The 21,111-nt window shown below is 41.0% G+C and overlaps 1 protein-coding gene across 17 annotated transcripts in view; it reads left to right on the forward strand.

Moving 5' to 3' along the window:
* The window catches only part of pleca (plectin a), a 214,106-nt gene that overhangs the window by 110,427 nt on the left and 82,568 nt on the right, over window positions 1–21,111 (forward strand). For 2 of the 17 annotated variants that reach the window (XM_045709747.1, XM_014177022.2), the window contains exon 1: window positions 12,299–13,145. The exons of 13 other annotated variants lie outside the window; for them this stretch is intronic. In XM_045709747.1, the coding sequence (XP_045565703.1) occupies window positions 13,034–13,145 (112 nt within the window). In that variant the 5' untranslated portion in view covers window positions 12,299–13,033. Of the gene's footprint in view, window positions 1–12,295; window positions 13,146–21,111 lie in introns of those variants that run through there. 2 more of the 17 variants (XM_014177014.2, XM_014177016.2) reach the window with 2 other exon arrangements.

Genomic DNA, 21,111 nt, shown 5'->3' on the forward strand with positions numbered 1-21,111 from the left:
CTTGGCAATATCTCGCATGGAATAGCCTTCATTTCTCAGAACAAGAATAGACTGACAAGTTTCAGAAGAAAGGTCTTTGTTTCTGGCCATTTTCAGCCTGTAATCGAACCCATAAATGCTGATGCTCCAGATACTCAACTAGTCTAAAGAAGGCCAGTTGTATTGCTTCTTTAATCAGAAGAACAGTTTTCAGCTGTGCTAACATAATTGCAAAAGGGTTTTCTAATGATCATTTAGCCTTTTAAAATGATAAACTTGGATTAGCTAACACAATGTGCCATTGGAACACAGGAGTGATGGCTCAGTTGGGTTCGATTCCCACGGGGGACCAGTACGGGGAAAAAATTAATGAAATGTATGCATTCACTACTGTAAGTCGCTCTGGATAAGAGCGTCTGCTAAATGACTAAAATGTAAATGTAAAATGTAATGATGGTTGCTGATAATGGTCCTCTGTACGCCTATGTAGATATTCCATTAAAAATCAGCCGTTTCTAGCTGCAACAGTCATTTACAACATTAACAATGTCTGCACTGTATTTCTGATCAATTTGACATCATTTTAATGCGTTTTTTTAAATGTTCTTTCAAAAACAAGGACATTTCTAAGTGACCCCAAACTTTTGAACGGGAGTGTACATTTTACGAACACAATGTATTTTTCAATAGTTTTCTTTCCTCCCATCTATTTCTGAAGAGCATCCAGTTTTGATTTCTATTTGATATATATTTTTAACTGTGCTGTTTTATAGAATTTCTGAACCTTTATCTCATAGTTTCTACAGATTGTAAATTAAAGATAATTTTTTTTTGCAAAAAGTATTGTATTATTGATTGATTGACTATGACTTTTCAATCCAGCAGTACTATTTGCAGTGCTATTTAACGTGAAATGCTTACTTACAAGCCCTTTCCCAATAATGCAGAGTTAAAAAGTATGAAAAATGTGCAAATAAGGGAAAAAAGGATATAGTAGCACAATAAAATAATAATAACGAGGCTATATACAAGGAATACCGGTACCGAGTCAGTGTGCAAGGGTACGAGGTAGTTGGGGTAATTGAGGTAATATGTACATGTAGGTAGGGGTAAAATTGAGTAGGCAATCAGGATAGATAATAGAGTAGCAGCAGCGTATGTGAAGAGTGTGAAAGTGTGTCTTTGTGTGAGTCCAGTGAGTGTGCGTAAAGCCAGTGCAAGAATGTCAGTGCAAAAAAAAGGTGGTCAATGCAAATTGTCCAGGTAGCCATTTGATTAACTTTTCAGCAGTCTTATGGCTTGGGGGTAGAAGCTGTTCGGGAGCTTTTTGGTCCCAGACTTGGCGATCCGGTACCGGTCGTGTAGTATAGAGGTCCTGGATGACAGGGAGCTCAACCCTTTGTAGCGTCTTGCGGTCAGATGCAAAGCAGTTTCCATACCAAGCGGTGATAAAGCCAGTCAAGATACTCTCAATGGTGCAGCTGTCAAACTTTTTGAGGATCTGAGAGCCCATGCCAAAATCTTTCAGCTTCCTGAGGGGGAAAGCGGCATTGTCGTGTCCTCTTCACGACTGTGTTGGTGTGTTTGGACCATGATAGGTCCTTAGTGATGTGGACACAGAGGAACTTGAAGCTCTTGACACGCTCCACTACAGCCCCATCGATGGGGACGTTCTCGGAACTCCGTTTCCTGTAGTCCACGATCAGCTCCTTTGTCTAGTTGACATTGAGAGCGGTTGTTGTCCTGGCATCATCGTCGGTGATCACCATCGTGTCGTCGGCAAACTTAATTGTGTTGTTTGAGACATGCGCGGCCACGCAGTCTTGGGTGAACAGGGAGTACAGGAAGCACGCTCCCCTGAGGGGCCCCCGTGTTGCGGGTCAGCGTGGCGGATGTGTTGTTGCCTACCCTCACCACCTGGGGGCGGCCCGTCAGGAAGTCTAGGATCCAGTTGCAGAGGGAGGTGTTTAATCCCAGGGTCCTTAGTTTAGTGATGAGTTTGTAGGGCACTATGGTGTTAAACGCTGAGCTGTTGTCAATGAACAGTATTCTCACATAGGTGTTCCTTTTGTTCAGGTGGAAAAGGGCAATGTGCAATAGAAATTGCATCATCTGTGGATCTTTTGGGGTTGTATGCACAATGGAGTGGGTCCAGGGTGTCTGGGATTATGGTGTTGATGATGGTGTTGAGCAATGTTCCCTCTAAGCTGCGCGCGAGGCAGAAGAAATATGAGCCCGCGCAGAAAATCACAAGATTAAAACTATACAATCACATTGTGTAATTGAACGCCTTTTTTCTTTATGATTAAGGCAGATACAGAGCTGGAGAATTGTCAGATCCTAACTTGATCACCTACGCTGTTTTCTTTACACCTACGTTGTTTGCTTTATTGCCAGACAATAAACGAGGCACTCACCTGAACCCGATGATCCTGTGTGTGTGTGTGTGTGTGTGTGTGTGTGTGTGTGTGTGTGTGTGTGTGTGTGTGTGTGTGTGTGTGTGTGTGTGAATCCTGCAAGTAGTGACAATTATATGTTAGAATGCATTTATAGGACAATTAATGCATTGTTGTTAAAATGTAGTTCCGAAGATAGATGCCTCAAAAAGGCAATTGCATGGGGCAACTGCATCAATATGCATCCACACACGACACATCCACATTCCCACACTCGCACCCAGCGTCCACGAGCTGTAAAACTCGCTGGACTTGCTGCTGCCATCTGCTGGGTAACAGCTCTACTCCCCATCTGTGTACAGTATGGATAAAGTTGTAATAATACCCACATAGTTGCAATAGACACTGAAATAAATGGATATAAATAGACAAGAAAACATTCAAGTGAAAAGATGACATATTGTACATTCATGTTTATGGATACTCAAGTAGTTGTGTTTATTAAGTGGGAAAAGTAAGGTATGGGTGACCTGTTTTTTGTTTGTTTCAGCCCTGGCCTGTGGATCCTTCCTCCACATGGCCTGTTTCAGCCCCCCTGATATCCATTCACCCTGAGAACTTTCCATTCTCTGCAGGCTGATAAATGACTCAGCAAGATATTGGGAAATGTGAGTCCAATTAGTGAACACCACTTTTTCCTGCTAAATGGGGCGAAGCCTCAGATCCTACATGATGGAGCTCAGATGGGAACATGTGGCAGTTGCCACCTTTAATCTGACCTCAACTCCTTGTTTCATCTCAGGCTGTTGCTGCTGGAGATATTCAATTCTAACAGTAGGGAGACGAGTGTATAAAGAGTAAATGCACACAGAGAGTAGACTCTAGTAGCTAGTGGTATCATTTTCTCTCAGTTGTTGTATTGTGAATATATATTTTTATTAGCTATTATGAAGATTGATTATGGTAGATCCTTCATGGAAGATCTGATTCAACAGGGCCAAGGTAGGACACTTTAACTACTGGTACAGTACAGTATTCTTACCAAGAGGTGTCAGCATTAGGTTTGCATTGCTAAAGCTGGGATCTAATGCTGCTAGTGTATCACATAACAGTAGTGGCATTCCATCTCTTTGTGATAAACCTGTAGCATATGGTTCACATTTAAGCTACAATATATATACAAAAGTATGTGGACACCCCTTCAAATTTGTGGATTTGTCTATTTCAGCCACACCCGTTGCTGTATAATATCGAGCACACAGCCATGCAATCTCCATAGACAAACATTGGCAGTAGAATGGCCTTACTGATGAGCTCAGTGACTTTCAACGTGGCACCATCATAGAATGCCACCTTTCCAACAAGTCAGTTTGTATAATTTCTGCCCTGCTAGAGCTGCCCCGATCAACTGTAAGTGCTGTTATTGTGAAGAGGAAACGTCAAGGAGCAACAACGGCTCAGCCGCAAAGTGGTAGGCCTCACAAGTTCACAGAACAGGACCGCTGAAGCATGTAGCACGTAAAAATTGTCTGTCCTTGGTTGTAACACTCACTACCGAGTTCCAAACTACCTCTGGAAGCAACGTCAGCACAAGAACTGTTCATCGGGAGCTTCATAAAATGGGTTTCCATGGCTGAGCAGCCGCACACAAGCCTAAGATCACAATGCGCAATGCCAAGTGTCATATGGAATAAAGCTCACCGCCATTGGACTCTGGAGCAGTGGAAACGCGTTCCCTGGAGTGATGAATCACATTTCACCATCTGGCAGTCCGACGGACAAATCTGGGTTTGGCGGATGCCAGGAGAACGCTACCTGCCCCAATGCATAGTGCCAACTGTAAAGTTTGGTGGAGGAGGAATAATGGTCTGGGGCTGTTTTTCATGGTTCGGGCTAGGCCCCTTAGTTCCAGTGAAGGGAAATCTTAACGCTACGGCATACAATTACATTGTAGACGATTCTGTGCTTCCAACTGTGTGGCAACAATGGTTTGTCGAGATGGGTGTGGAAGAACTTGACTGGCCTGCACAGAGCCCTGACCTCAACCCCATCGAACGCCGACGGCGAGCCAGACCTAATCGCCCAACATTAGTGTCCGACCTCAGTAATGCTCTTGTGGCTGAATGGAAGCAAGTCCCCACAACAATGTTCCAACATCTAGTGGAAAGCCTTCCCAGAAGAGTGGAGGCTGTTGTAGCAGCAACGGGGGGCCAACTCCATATTAATGCCAATGATTTTGGAATGAGATGTTCGACGAGCAGAACTTTTGGTCATATTGTGTATTTAGCTAGATTCCATTTGTTTTTGATGCGATTATGTGGTAAACTAGTTTTACTAGTGAAAGTTGAGATTTGTTGTCTATAAATTGCTAGCCAACGACACAGCCTACTTTCCATCTATTTGGATTTGCTGATTTAGTAGTATTAACTGTGAAGCAGAGTTGTAGCACAAACTTTATGGTAAGACCAAGAGCTGTAGGGTAGGCTCCTCCCACTCACAGTCTGGTTCTGCCAGGGATCAGGTTCCCCAGAGCTGGCTAAATCCAGGGGGTGTGAGCCGGATGAACTCCTCTGAGCGGGGCTACTCCCCGTCCTGTTTTTTTCCAATGAGAGACAGTGTGTGTGTCCTAAATGGCACCCTATTTTCTATTCAGAGTGGCTGCGGATCCAACTTTTCCCTGACCTTTTTCTCAAAAGTATCTCTGGTGCTAAAGGTCCCAAAGCTTTAGCGCATGTGCAGATCACATTCTGCACATGTGTTTATTCTCTACTTTACACACAGTCTGCTCTACTCTAAGAGAACAGGCTAATCTGGCGAATGGTGATCGTTTAATAAAGTTAGATCAAAGCTGAATCAATTTCTGCAAGATTACGTAATGATAGTAGACTATTGTGCATAACAGAACCGAATATAATAGCATAGTATAATGTTACTGTAAGACAAAAACACCACCGTATTTTTCTCTCGTGGCCAAAACTCAACAGCGCGCACCACTAGGCAATTTACACGGGTAGGTTTGTTAATACCGTCTGCTCTCAAATTCAGGATACATCACCATGAAGAGAATGACATTCAGAATTATGTTTAGTACAGATCAAGGACCCATGGTGTCATTCTGTTAAAATCATTCTGTTACCGGGTGTTAATCCAATTCACTTAACTGTAGTTCAATAACCAAAATAGATTTTTTTCAAACTCAAGGTGTCAGCTGACACCCCATTCTTTCTGAAGACACCTTTAATTCTTAATTTGAAGTAGACATTTAACAGTTTTTTTAAAAATTAGATCAAATAAAACTGAGGGAGATTTTACTGCCATTCTGTTACCAAACCGTACATCTGCGTTGTTCTTTGAGTAAATATGTTTTTATAAAATGTTTGAAATTGTTAAAGGTGGTACACATATGCATAGAGTTGTATGGTTTGTTTAACTTTGCAGTCAATGGTTTTTGTTTGGCATACTTTTAAAGTGAAAAATGTCAGAGTCTGTGTCGTTCTGTTACCGTAGATGCATATCGCCATTAAACTGATTGAGAAGAGGACCACAAAAATGTGTGCGTACGGTAGAGGTAAAGAAAGATGTGCAGAATCTTCAGGTAATTTAGTGCTAGAGATACTTTTGAGAAAAAGGTCTGTGAAAAGGTCTATTTACTGCACTACTTTTGACCAGGGCCCATAGGGCAGGGGTGTAAAGAACTTAAGTAAAAATACTTTAAAGTATTAAGTTGTTTTTTGGGGTATCTGTACATTACTTTTCCATTTATATTTTTGGCTACTTTTACTTCACTACATTCCTTATGAAAATATTGTACTTTTTACTTCATACATTTTCCTTGACACCCAAAAGCACTTGTTACATTTTTAATGCTTAGCAGCATAGGAAAATAGTCCAATTCACGAATTTATCTACCAAACATCCTTGGTCATCCATACTGCCTCAAATCTGGCGGAGTCACTAAACACATGATTCGTTTGTAAATTATGTCTGTATGTTGGAGTGTGCCCCTGGCTTTCCGTAATTTTTTTAAACAAGAATATGGTGCCGTCTGGTTTGTTTTAATATAGGAAATTTGAAATTATTTATGCTTTTACTTTTGACACTTAAGTACATTTTAAACCAAATACTTTTAGACTTTTACTGGGTGACTTTTACTTTTATTTGAATGATTTTCTATCAAGGTATATTTACTTTTACTCAAGAATGACAGTTGGGTTCTTTTTCCAGCACTGCCATAGGGCTCTGGTCAAAAGTAGTACACTATATAGGGAATAGAGTGCCATTTGGGATGCCGCCTGTAGCACTCCTATGCAGGGGCAGTATGGGTAATTGCTAGCCGTCACAGTAAACGAGCCAGTGACTGCATCCAAAATTGTAGTCTATTCCCTATATGTGACCGACCGGCTCAATTCGGTCTTATGTAGCAACATTTCAAATGGTGTTTTTTTCATTGGATAAAAGTAGAAACTCAGAGCTAGAAAATGGTATATCATACACTACAGTTGAGGAACAATGGGAAAGTACTTCTGCTTTGAAAGTTGGTAAACTTGTTACCCCACTTTTGAGAAAATGGCCCTTCAATGTTTGGTACACCTACTGGAAAGCTCTTCTTTGTCTACACCCATTCAGCATCGTTCACACCCTCTTAAGTCTTAGCCCCACCCATCTCTTTAAGGATTCACATGTACTAAACCAAAGATTTCAAGACTAAAGGCTGGTTTATAAAACGTCTATCGACAGTTGTCGCAGTGACATCATGAACATTTTATTGTCGTCCGACATCAAACTTGTCGTTATGAAAAAGTATGAACACAAAAACTACAGGCTGCATGACATCAGTAGCCTGGTGGTCCAAAATTGCATAACTGGTGTATTTTAACACCAATAAACCCACCCGTTTAAAAATGTATTTAGTATATGTCAATCTATCAAACCAGGCAACTAAAAGCAACTTTCTAAACAATGTTTTGGTTCGTTTCTAGCTTTTTAGCTAGCTAGCTTACATTAAGTTAGTGTGAATACTTTCGCAAGCCACTGTATTATATAAAATAAAATAAAATCAGTTTATTTGTCACTTGCACAGGATACAGAAATGTAAACGGTACAGTGAAATGGTTACTTGCATAGTGGAGTCTTTTGTTTAGACATGTAGCTAGCGAGCTAAACAATAAACCATAATCCCAACTCATAACGTTACTACCCTGCATGAATCTGCAGGTAGCTAACCAACCAGGTTTGATGTTAGCTAGCTAGCTAACATTAGGCTATAACTAGCAATGCAAATGGCTCTAAGATACGATTAATATTACTACACAGATCATACACGTAACGTTAGCTAGCGAGCCTGCCAGCTAACATTAGCTAGCTAGCTAACAATACACTTGCAATGAAGTTACTTTTCCAACAAAATTTGATACATATAATATCTGAAAATATAGCTAGCTAGACTCTCTTGCCCGTATACATGGATGAATGCTTCTCCCTCTCTGTCACGGATGCCATGGTTGCCTTTAGTTTGAAGATGTAATCTGGAGACAGGCCTTCTGTGTGTTCTCTTTTCGACTGACTCCCTCTGCATATTTGCAATCAAACACCAGCATTTTCTCCATCTCTTTTGCTATCATACTTCTTCCACCGGGCATTCCACTGATTTCAAAACTCGGAGAGCAACACTTTTGCAGTTCTACGTGATATCTTTCAAAAAAGCTGTGTTAGAAAGGATTACCTGCACATACTGACCAGCTCATATTATAGACAGAAGGTGCTAAATGGCAGACCAACCTGAACTCATCTCTCGGCATGTCCAGCCCATCCATTATCTCAGCCAATCATGGATAGCGGGAAGGTTCCTGTCTTTTTACGTGGCTAAACCAACTATGCTTGTAATTTAACAATTTTATTCGTATTTACAAATGTTATACAAGTTTGTTATTAAGGCACAATAAAGTTCAGTTGGTTTAGCCACGGAAAAGTTGGTTTAGCCACTGAAGAAGACAGGAATGGAAGAGGGAATAGAATGAGATGGGAACAGCAATTTGTGGCAAGTTGGGGAGGAAGGCTAATAGCTGAACAATAGACTATTCAACCTTTACTAACGACCAAGGGGTAGCTTGCTATTCAATGTAATAAAGTAATGACTTTTCAAATAAGTTACCTTACACGTTATGTTGGCTGACAATTTGTTAGCTAAGCTGTCCTTACGAACCACATAGCATATCATTACAGCAGTACGTACCGGTATGTTAGCTAGCTACCTAATGTTAGCCTATATACTGGCAAGTTTGATGTTTAACTACTATCTAACTACCCAACGTTTATTGACTTGATTTTTCTCGTCATTCTTAGTTTAGCTAAATGGTATAGTCGTTGTGCTTTCTCAATGGACATTTGGGTGCTTTTGTACATTCGCTCAGGCTATCTATAGGCTGGAGAATAGAACGAGTCAAAACGGCTTAAGAACGTTGGCTAAACTGGAACACTAGTGCGAGCCCATAACAAATGAATGGAATCGAACGTTCGCAGAGTCTCTTTGACTGGAGTGATGCTTAGAATTCCATTAAATGTGTCCCTTTTTATTTTACCACTACAATCTGTTCGTCAGACGAAACTGGAAAAAAAAAACTTGTGTAGAAAGTAAACATCCGCACCTCGATGGTGCCAACTGTGCTTATGTCCGCGTAATGACAAAGTAGGGAAAAAATAAAAACTTCTGGTCTAGCGATCGATGACAAACGAGCTCGCTGCCCAGACTTACATAATTACAAAGAGGAGATTCTCCTGATTTAAAATGGTGCCGTGTAACAGTTTTGCTTCCGTTCCTCTCCTCGCCCCTATTGGGTTCGAACCAGGGACCTTCTGCACTCATAGACAACAGCCATCATCAAAGCATCGTTAGGGCAACAACTACTTCAAGGTCTCAGAGCGAGTGACGTCACCGATTGAAACGCTATTAGCGCGCACCCCGCTAACTAGCTAGCCATTTCACACCGGTTACACCCTATTTGAAAAAAATCTAAATATACACATTGTGAGATATATTCAGCGGAATAGACAAACATGCCTATATTTCCCTTATAGGAAACAATGGGAAGACCACAGAGTTCCAATATTATTTTTGTTGTTTACATTTTAACTATAAAACAACGTGAGCAGGTCTCATTGCCAACAATAGTGAAGCAGGCATTGTGACGTTGAACAATAAACTGGGAATAGAACGTTCAGAAGGCGAGTTGGTGCCACGGTGCTCAATTGAACTAATAGGAGCTGGCAGGGTGAAAAATGCACTAAAATAAGGCCTGTTTTTTCGCGATTACTTCAAAACAACGGCAAGCAGCTGGGAAATATGGTCATATTATGAAACTGGGCTCCACGGGGGATGCAATGAACTAGTTTTTACCTGAAAAGAACGTTGTTAAAAATACACGGATTTCAGAGCACTCTCATCTGAGTGTACGCGAGCACAGAATAATTACTTAACGAGCGCTCAACACCCGTTGAATATGGCCAGTGTCAGTAAACGTTGGAAAAAAGGCGCAATTAAATTGTTTCCAGCACCACATTTACAGTCACCAATGCACTGGTTAACACGACAACTGCTTTATCAGCTCTGCTAGGGTGAGTAAAATGGTCAGAGTGGTCTCATTTGTGTCTGGAAGTAGCTAGCCAAAGGTAGCTTGGGTGCTTGACTGCCGTTGTAAGGCCAAATCAACCCTACTCCTCGGCCCGAACGTCCAGTGTGCGCTCCGAGAGCGAAACGGCCTGAATTTACAAACTGACAATTTTTCTCTGAATGGAATCACCATAATATTAACCAAATTAATTAAGCCAAATTTCTTAAAATCAATCCCGTATACTATGTTATTACAAAAAAGGTTTTAAATTCTCTGGTAATGCCAATACGGAATACTATCAAATGCTTCTCAAAGATGCCCTCTGGTGGTCAAACTAGCAATAACTTGCAGTATCAGAAGAAATGGCTGAGAATTAAATGACGTGCCACAGAATGCTGCAGCAGCATGCAGGGTGTGCCGTAGTATGACGCAACTTTTAAAGGAGGAACCAATGTATAAGGTCACACAGTTGACAGTGCATGTCAGAGCAAAAACCAAGCCATTGTGTCGAGGCACAGATCTGGGGAAGGGTACCAAAACATTTCTACAGCATTGAAGGTCCCCAAGAACACAATGGCCTCCATCATTCTTAAATGGAAGAAGTTTGGAATATGAATATGTCCGTTTATTTTATTTTACACATTTGCTAAAGTTCATACAAACCTGTTTTTGCTTTGTCATTATTGGGTATTGTGTGTAGATTGGTGAGGGAAAAAATGATTTAATCAATTTTAGAATAAGGCAATCCCCAAATATATATTGGGGATTGTAAATAATGATAATAATTACATTGATGGAAACCACAATCTGTCTGAAATATTAAATCTGCCCCCCCAAAACAGAAAGTGGTCAAATACTTTTTCACAACACTGTAGTTGAGGCCTGTTGTTGAGATGTATTTCTTGAGTCACTCTTGTCCACGTGGTTTAAATGTACTAAACATGGGGGCAGACTCCACCTATATCATGGGAGTGTTGATGTGACATCACAAAGCTAGAAGAATATTTTCTTCTGTCAGTTTCTTAGCTTGTCATTATGACCATATTGCCCATTCAATGTCCACTTTTAACTTAAATGTGTAGGCCTATTCCATATCCCCTTGACAATTGTTTTGGTCGCTATGGTTTTGGTTGACATTTACCAGCAGGGGTAAAATAGGCAACCCTCAAATAGCATGAAAAGGACACTCCTCATAATAGAGTTATCAGACAGAGATATGAGAGAAACCACCTCTCTGTCCCTTCAGGTCTGTCTTTGACATCCTGAATATCTCCCCTTAGGCTTAATATCCCCCTTGTGATATCTTCTATAGATGAAGATCATACCTGGTAGGTTGATAAAAGTGTGTCTGTGTGTTGCTTATCGTTACTGGGAAACTAGCCTCGGCTCCAGGCTTTGCACCTTTGGCAGAGGCGTAACCGACCGGAAAGCTTACTAATTTGGCTAGAGCATACTGTATGTAGTTCAGTTTGTAGCCTAAAAGCACTGGATGCTATACTCTCACTTATTTTGCCCACAGAATGAAGCTTTTGATGTTGTATTTTCGGGCGTGTCATGTGAAGTGTGTCTCGGTTTTATTTGTGTGTTTTGTGGCTTTGGGACGGTTACAAATCATAGTTTGTTTTGTGATGGGGGATACGTTCCAATGTCAACGACTTATGCATTGTGTGGCTCTGCAAAGAGAGCACCTTCACAAAGAGACAGCCATGAAAACAGGATCCGTGTTTTAAGGAACATTCCCACTCCGGGGTTGGCTTTTCTCTAAGATATTTCACCTTCAGGTCTTTAATGACATTCTTTGTCCAGAAAGAATGGGGTAGGTGTTTGGATTTACAGGCAGAAGGCTTAAACAGTGAGTTGGTATTTGGAGGTTGGGGGGTTTTTATTGGTTAGTGGTCAAGAAACAAGACCCAGTTCTATAGGCTTCTGGAAACCCTATGGACATGAGTATGGAGTTAAGACATAGCTTCTAGGAAAATGAAATGGGAAGCTTTGTAAATAGGAGCATAAACCTTTGGAGAAAGAAAGTGAGATCCTTGGTTTTTATGACTCATGGGGAGGGTGGAAAATAATTTGTAGCTTACTGCTAGAAGTTTGTGAGCCTTCCCATGGAGCAAACCAGTTGGAGTAGCAACAGCAAATAGAAGATCACTTTACACTACACTACTTTGACGACAGAAACTAGGTCCAGGAGAGATACTTGTGTAAGTAAAGAGAAGATCTAGATGAACATCTCACTTTATGAGATGTCTCCCAAACTACCTTCAGAGATAGTGTTTTATTTTTTTATTCATCCTTTATTTAATCAGAGAGGTCACATTGGAATGTACATCTCTTTTACAAGAAAGCCAAGAAAGCACCATACATAGTAAACACAACATAAAGACATAACATAAAACATAACAATGAATGGAAGTTAAAAACGTGCATAGTGAAAAAGTAAGCTAAAACTGCAGGTTTAAAAACATTATCATTTTTGTGTTTGTCTATATAATATGGTATTTACGCTATGCTCATAGCCGCACTCACACATGAAGCAGGAATGTGACTTTGGCCACACCACATCCAACTAAGGCTATTGTAAACAGAAAAGTTGCAAATCTGATGTTGAAGAGAGATAGATCTGACTAGACATATTTTACTAATGTAAATCCATCCTATGGACTCTACTTTGTTACCTGAAGGCTACAATCAATAGACTTAAATGTACCTGGCTAAGTGAAGAAGAATATAATGCAAGTCTGAGTGGACGAACGAAAAGCAGAGAGATTGTGAAAGGAAGGAAGGAACGAGCGAGAGAGAGAGTGGGTGGGAGCTCGGCCACTTTTGCCAGCAGTCTGCGTCAGAAGGAGAAAAAAAGGTGGGAGCGGTGCTCTTTCGCTCTGCTCTCTCGTAAGTTGCAAGCATGTTGGCTTCCTCTTTGGTTTGAAGTCCAGGACAGCGGCACCACACCCCTGGCTGGCCCCCCCTTCCTCCATACACCCTCACCTTTCACCCGGGCTCTCCCACCTGTCTCTGGATCCTGCGAGACCCCACTCGGTCCCAGGCCTGATGCCGGCAAGCCCCCCTGGAAACGTGTTCCCAACCCTGGTGGTTGTAGGACATATTGTCACTTTGATCGCTGTTTGGCAGTGGAGGCAACGTAGGAGGCAGTTAAGAGAAGGTAAGACCAGCTGGGAAAAAAACTTGTTACGAGGTTTACTGTACTTCAGGAAAGGTAATGCTACTGTAAGTCATATGTCCTTGGGGCACATGAATAGAGATCAGAAGCTTTCTGTGTGAATGGATCTGGTGAGGTCTCTAGTCTTCACCATTTGTCTTAAATGGTCTGCTCTCTCTTCCCTCTCTACTCTCTGTACTTTTGTGGTGCATGCTGCTCCCCCTCTTTTTCTCCCTGTCATCTCGAATTTCCTGACTGTAGAGTTGGTGGTGTTAACCCTGTAAATGCTGGCTGTAATATGATGATGTAGGAGCTGTAGTATTTTGTTGACTGACGTTGCTTCACAATTGGATTCACAACTTGTAGTTCCGCCTCAGTCTTGTCTCACTTATCTGAAGTTGTTATGAAGTTACATGCGCTAAGGAGAAATAAATGATTCCCTATCATTGAAAAATAACCTCAAGACAGATATTATAATTTTGTTTCACGTGAAGATAATTTGTTCTATTTGTGAGTGTGTTGTGGTGTGAAAAGGGATAGAGAACTTGATAAAATAATAATGTTTCATCTATTACATGGTAAATCTGAATGATCTTGTGTAGTATAGACTTGCTTACAAGGCGAATGCAAAAGCCCTGAATTATGATTTTTTTCTTGTTCTTCGAACGACTCTCCTTTTGTTTATGAACATGTTCAACATGCTGTCACATTGGTCCTATATGGAATGTTCACAATGTTAAGAGTTATAGACGTGGGCTATTCTCAGGCCTTCTGGTCTCTGAAGAAATATCACACACGATTTGGCTCAGTTAACCTCATAAAGTTTAGCTTGCTACGTCTCTATACCTGTGGCACAGACACCTCTTTCAAATGTAATGTATTGTTGACACAGCTTGTCACAGTGAGCGTGTCAGGCTTTCCTCTGCAGAACAGTGGACAACCACACCCTTAGGCAAATTACAGGATGCCTGAGTTTAAGGCTACAGATGTTGAGCGAGAGAGGGGATAATTACCTGCACTTGTGAAATGAGAAACACCCATATACCACCCTACACTAAATCGATGAGTCTGATGGTTAGGACAATAAAGTCAAGTTGTAATGCAGCCAGCTAGCCATAAGAGGATGCTAAAATCGCCACCAGTCTGAGTAGCTCTTTATCTGATGCACAATCTTCTTTAAATTAGATTTTCGGGTCTAATTTGTTGTTTTCCTGAACCTTGGCCAGGTACCGTACCTTGGCTGGTAATGACTCTTGGCCCTAAGCGACTCTGTCCAGACTGACGAATCAATCTCACAGGAAGTCACTAGAGGACCCACCTATTTAGATAAGGGATTTCTACAGCGTTGTACTTTATTTATCCTTTATTTAACCAGGGAAGTCACATTGACATTGACATCCCTTTTTCAAGTGAGCTCTACTTGTTTTTTTAAGTAATATCCTTACTGTATGAGCCAAATTGTATTAAGTTCACACTTTATTCTATTGAATCCACAACTAGACATGCTAACTGATAATGTTGGTTTGACTGTGAAATGTCAGGCAAACATTTCTTTGCAAAACTAGGCTGTGGGTTATCTCTACCTCTGCGTGTTAATATTTAGCTGCTTTGCATTTGACCTGGTCAACTTTCAGCACTGCACATGTTGCACTGCAGACAATGCATAGGGAAGGGCAGAAGTCTATCACATTTGTGGTTTCATTGCTAATGCTACCTTAGGTGCACTGTTTTCACTGTTGTCATACCGTATTGGACTTCTTTGATCAGATTATTGGATAGCTTCTGTGTTTGTTGAACATATTACACATTTAAAATAAATACTTACAGTTGAAGTCGGAAGTTTACATACGTTTTTCCCCCACTGTAAGTGTATTTGATCCCCTGCTGATTTTGTACGTTTGCCCACTGATAAAGAAAGGATCAGTCTATAATTTTAATGGTAGGTTTATTTGAACAGTGAGAGACAGAATAAAAACAAAAATATCCAGAAAAACACGTCAAAAATGTTATAAATTGATTTGCATTTTAATGCGGGAAATAAGTATTTGACCCCCTCTCAATCAGAAAGATTTCTGGCTCCCAGGTGTCTTTTATACAGGTAACGAGCTGAGATTAGTAGCACACTCTTAAAGGGAGTGCTTCTAACCGCAGCTTGTTAACTGTAAAAAAGACACCTGTCCACAGAAGCAATCAATCAATCAGGTTCCAAACTCTCCACCATGGCCAAGACCAAAGAGCTCTCCAAGGATGTCAGGGACAGGATTGTAGACCTACACAAGGCTGGAATGGGCTACAAGACCATCGCCAAGCAGCTTGGTGAGAAGGTGATAACATTTGGTGCAATTATTCGCAAATGGAAGAAACACAAAAGAACTGTCAATATCCCTCGGCCTGGGGCTCCATGCAAGATCTCACCTTGTGAGGTTGCAATAATCATGAGAACGGTGAGGAATCAGCCTAGAACTACACGGGAGGATCTTGTCAATGATCTCAAGGCAGCTGGGACCATAGTCACCAAGAAAACAATTGGTAACACACTATGCCGTGAAGGACTGAAATCCTGCAGCGCCCACAAGGTCCCCCTGCTCAAGAATACATATACATGCCCGTCTGAAGTTTGCCAATGAACATCTGAATGATTCAGAGGACATCTGGTGAAAGTGTTGTGGTCAGATGAGACCAAAATGGAGCTCTTTGGCATCAACTCAACTCGCCGTGTTTGGAGGAGGAGGAATGCTGCCTATGACCCCAAGAACACCATCTCCACCGTCAACCATGGAGGTGGAAACATTATACTTTAGGGGTGTTTTTCTGCTAAGGGGACAGGACAACTTCACCGCATCAAAGGGATGATGGACGGGGCCATGTACCGTCAAATCTTGGGTGAGAACCTCCTTTCCTCAGCCAGGGCATTGAAAATGGGTCGTGGATGGGTATTCCAGCATGACAATGACCCAAAACACACGGCCAAGGCAACAAAGGAGTGGCTCAAGAAGAAGCACATTAAGGTCCTGGAGTGGCCTAGCCAGTCTCCAGACCTTAATCCCATAGAAAATCTGTGGAGGGAGCTGAAGGTTCGAGTTGCCAAACGTCAGCCTCGAAACCTTAATGACTTGGAGAAGATCTGCAAAGAGGAGTGGGACAAAATCCCTCCTGAGATGTGTGCAAACCTGGTGGCCAACTACAAGAAACGTCTGACCTCTGTGATTGCCAACAAGGGTTTTGCCACCAAGTACTAAGTCATGTTTTGCAGAGGGGTCAAATACTTATTTCCCTCATTAAAATGCAAATAATTTGATTTAAAAAAAATTACATGCGTTTTTCTGGATTTTTTTTGTTGTTATTCTGTCTCTCACTGTTCAAATAAACCTACCATTGAAATGATAGACTGATCATTTCTTTGTAAGTGGGCAAACGTACAAAATCAGCAGGGGATCAAATACTTTTTTCCCCCACTGTAGGTTGGAGTCATTAAAACTAGTTTATCAACCACTCCACAAATGTCTTGATAACTGTCACAGGCGTCGAAATGAGTAGACCAAGGCGCAGCGTGTATAGTGCTCATATTTAAACTTTTAATGAAGACACTTGAACCAAAACAAAAAAACGACCGACAACAGTTCCGTAAGGTATACTCTGACAAAAAGGAAAACAACTACCCACAAAACCCAAAGGAAAAACAGGCTGCCTAAGTATGGCTTCCAATCAGAGACAACAAAAGACACCTGCCTCTGATTGGAAACCATTCCCGGCCAAAACATAGAAAACAAAACATAGAAATAGAAATCTAGAAAAAACCCACATATAAACAGAAAACCCCAAACCACCCAAAACAACCACCTGTCACGCCCTGACCACTCTACTATGGCAAATTACCTCTTACAAGGGTCAGGACATGACAATAACAAACTATAGTTTTGGCAAGTCGGTTAGGACATCTACTTTGTGCACGACACAAGTAATTTTTCCAACAATTGTTTACAGACAGATTATTTCACTTATAATTTATTGTATCACAATTCCAATGGGTCAGAATTTTACATAGACTAAGTTGATGTGCCTTTAAACAGTTTGGAAAATTCCAGAAAATGATGTCATGGCTTTAGAAGCTTCTGATCGGCTAATTGACATAATTTGAGTCAATTGGAGGTGTACATGTGGATGTATTTCAAGGCCTACCTTCAAACTCAGTGCCTCTTTGCTTGACATCATGGGAAAATCTAAAGAAATCAGCCAGGACCTCCGAAAAATAAATTGTAGACCTCCACAAGTCTGGTTCATCCTTGGGAGCAATTTCCAAACGCCTGAAGGTACCATGTTCATCTGTACAAACAATAGTATGCAAGTATAAACACCATGGGACCACGCAGCCATCATACCGTTCAGGAAGGAGACGCGTTCTGACTCCTAGAGATGAACGTACTTTGGTGCGAAAAGTGCAAATCAATCCCAGAACAACAGCAAAGGACCTTGTGAAGATGCTGGAGGAAACAGGTACAAAAGCATCTATATCCACAGTAAAACAAGCCCTTTATCGACATAACCTGAAAGGCCTCTCAGCAAGGAAGAAGCCACTGCTCCAAAACCGCCATAAAAAAGCCAGACTACGGTTTGCAACTGCACATGGGGACAAAGATTGTACTTTTTGGAGAAATGTCCTATGGTCTGATGAAACAAAAAATATAACTGCTTAGCCATCATGACCATCGTTATGTTTGGAGGAAAAAGGGGGACGCTTGCAAGGCGAAGAACACCATCCCAACAGTGAAGCATGGGGGTGGCAGCATCATGTTGTGGGGGTGCTTTGCTGCAGGAGGAACTGCTGCACTTCACAAAATAGATGGCATCATGAGGAGGGAAATTATGTGGATATATTGAAGCAACATCTCAAGACATCAGTCAGGAAGTTAAAGCTTGGTCGCAAATGGGTCTTCCAAATGGACAATGACCCCAAGCATACTTCCAAAGTTGTGGCAAAATGGCTTAAGGACAACAAAGTCAAGGTTTTGGAGTGGCCATCACAAAGCCCTGACCTCAATCCTATAGAAAATGTGTGGGCAGAATTGAAAAAGAATGTGTGAGCAAGGAGGCCTACAAACCTGACTCAGTTACACCAGCTCTGTCTGGAGGAATGGGCTAAAATTCACCCAACTTATTGTGGGAAGCTTGTGGAAGGCTACCCAAAACGTTTGACCCAAGTTAAACAATTTAAAGGACAATGCTACCAAATACTAATTGAGTTTATGTAAACTTCTGACACACTGGGAATGTGATGAAAAAATAAAACTGAAGTAAATCATTCTCTCTGCTATTATTCTGACATTTCACATTCTTAAAATAAAGTGGTGATCCTAACTGACCTAAGACAGGGAATTTTTACTCTGATCAAATGTCAGGAATTGTGAAAAACTGAGTTTAAATGTATTTGGCTAAGGTGTATGAAAACTTCCGATTTCAACTGTATATTGGTCACATTTTGGATGACGGGGGAGGGACAACCATGGCCGCCCTGGCAGAGAGCACTTGTATAAGGCAGTGCTTTTATTGACAAGGGTGCCTTTGACATAGTTCAGTTATAGGGGAGGTGAGTGTGCAGCGGGCGAAGGGAGTTTACACCCCAAACAGTTTAAAAATAGAACTGGCCAACTCACACACACAGCAGAGGTTGGGTGATAGTGCCTTACTCAACCCCGTGCACATGGCGTGTGTTGTGTGTGTGTGTATCCTGGATACCACCATAACATACTGGAAGTTCCCCAGACTGGCTCTGTGGGTCTATAGTCATGTGTGCTATTCAGTGCATGTGTCCCAAATGGCACCCTATCCCTACATAGTGCACAGCCATATAGGGAATAGGGTGCAATTTAGACACACCCAGTGTGTGTGCTTTAACAATCAAAGAACCATTAGCACAGCCACAGTGCAAGGTCTTAGCGTCACTGCTGAGTGAATGTGTATATTTGTACAGCTTTTACTGTACCTTGCACAGACCAAGAAAACAGTATTTATGTATCAATCTTTGGCCCCGTTGAAGAACAATGGCGTGGGATTTGAGTTGATCTTGGCAATGGCTTCTCCTAATAGTAATAGTGGGTAATAAAGCAATCTGTTCATGCAGCCAAACCGGTAGACTGTCTTTGAGATGTGATGAGAAACACTTCCTGTTGTGTTCTTTTCTCAGCTGTTATTATTTTACTGCACCTTTATCCTTGATTACTTTGGTATTGTACTTTTCATCAGTTCTTGATAAGTTCTTGATTGAATCTTAATCTAATCCAGGGGTGTCAAACATATCGCCTACGGGTGGTTTGAGTAAAAACTCTAACTCAATATACTTTAAAATGACTATAACTAAATTGAAACTGTGTAGAAATGATAATGGACCTATACTCATACTCCTACATTCAAACAGTTTCTTGACTGTCTAGCTTGCTAATAATCACTAGACAGTCAGGGAGCATCAAAAATTCAAAAAATGATGGATAGAGGAATTTTTTTTGCACATTTTGACAGCAAGGAAATATAACCAATTTCCAGTGCGGCCTTCTGGACCTCGTTGAAGACTGAATGCGGCACCCGGGGTAAAATCAATTCGACACCCCTGATCTAATGTAATAAATGACACACCCTGGCAATATCTAATGCTGTTTGAGGACACTGGGTCTCGAATAATACACACAATTCCACAAATACAATGTACTCCACCAATATTCAAGATTCAACCAATACTAAATACTCCACCGAATACACAGTACTCCAATTCCAGAGTTTCATATGCACATGTGTTCGCAAAGATGTGCCTACATCTTTGTCCCTCTCCAGCATCTTGGCATGTCCTCAACCTCTCTCATTTGCCGCATGTCCTTGCTGATGGGATGGCACTGTTCCATGTACAGGTGGCACCGCCTTTCTGAGCACTGTCTAATTGTGTTTCATAGGGTGAAGATCCGGCCACGCCTGCCACAACCCTCATAGAACAAAACTGTCTCGCTCTTTTCAGGGAAATGCCATCAACTACCTCTGCGAAACGCTTGACTCACAACTTCCAACAAAACAGCACTTAAAGTTTATAAAGATGAAAAGGGAGTATGCCAAATAGATTGATTAATAGATTTATAGTCAGCATTGACAATAAATGCCTACATTATGTGACTAGTCATTAGGAATGTTTTGAAATGTGAAACTTATAATCTTATCGCCTTAAACATAGTTTGTAGTTTTCTATGAAAGTTTGAATACTATTTTATAGTACACTATATCTTGATCCTATCAGATTTTCCATACATACATTAGGACATTAGGTGACCTGAAAGGGCGGGTTCTAATAAATCCTTTACATCCTTTTCTCTCTATGTGTAAGCGGTTCAGTCAGATATTTTCACAATTGAATGCAGCCAAACATTCTTTATGGCTCAAAAAGTACATGAACCCTAAATATGCATTTTGTTATCATCCTTTTCTTTTTCATATTCTCTGTTAGTTAATTTATTAGTTAAAAATGCTATAAAATAGTTTAATGACATGGATGATGAAAATATAAAAGGGAAAAAGAGCCAATTTATTCAACATTTTGTGCAATGCTCAGTCTAGCAACCAACTAATCCTTGCTGATTTAGCTGCTGAGTCTAAAACCAACCAACAACTCACAATGCATGTACACCCAATGTTTCAGTCTGTTACAGCAGTATTACACTGAATGCATTGAGGAACTAAGTAAGCATAATAAAGTTTGGAAAATGAACTGACTCCTAATGGATTTTATCCATTTAAAATGGTTTTGAATGAAGGTGTTTGGGAATGGCTTCTTCTCACAGGAAATGTACCCCTTTTGTTTGTCTTGTTTTTAACATCATTAAAAGACACTTTGGAAAATAAACGATGCATTGCTGTTTTCCTTAAACAACACAGCGAGGAGGAAATGAACACGTCATCACACTTTCTATTAACTGTCAAACAATGCCCTTGTCAA

The sequence above is a fragment of the Salmo salar genome, chromosome ssa27 (assembly GCF_905237065.1).
Source record: "Salmo salar chromosome ssa27, Ssal_v3.1, whole genome shotgun sequence".
Lineage (NCBI taxonomy): Eukaryota > Metazoa > Chordata > Actinopteri > Salmoniformes > Salmonidae > Salmo > Salmo salar.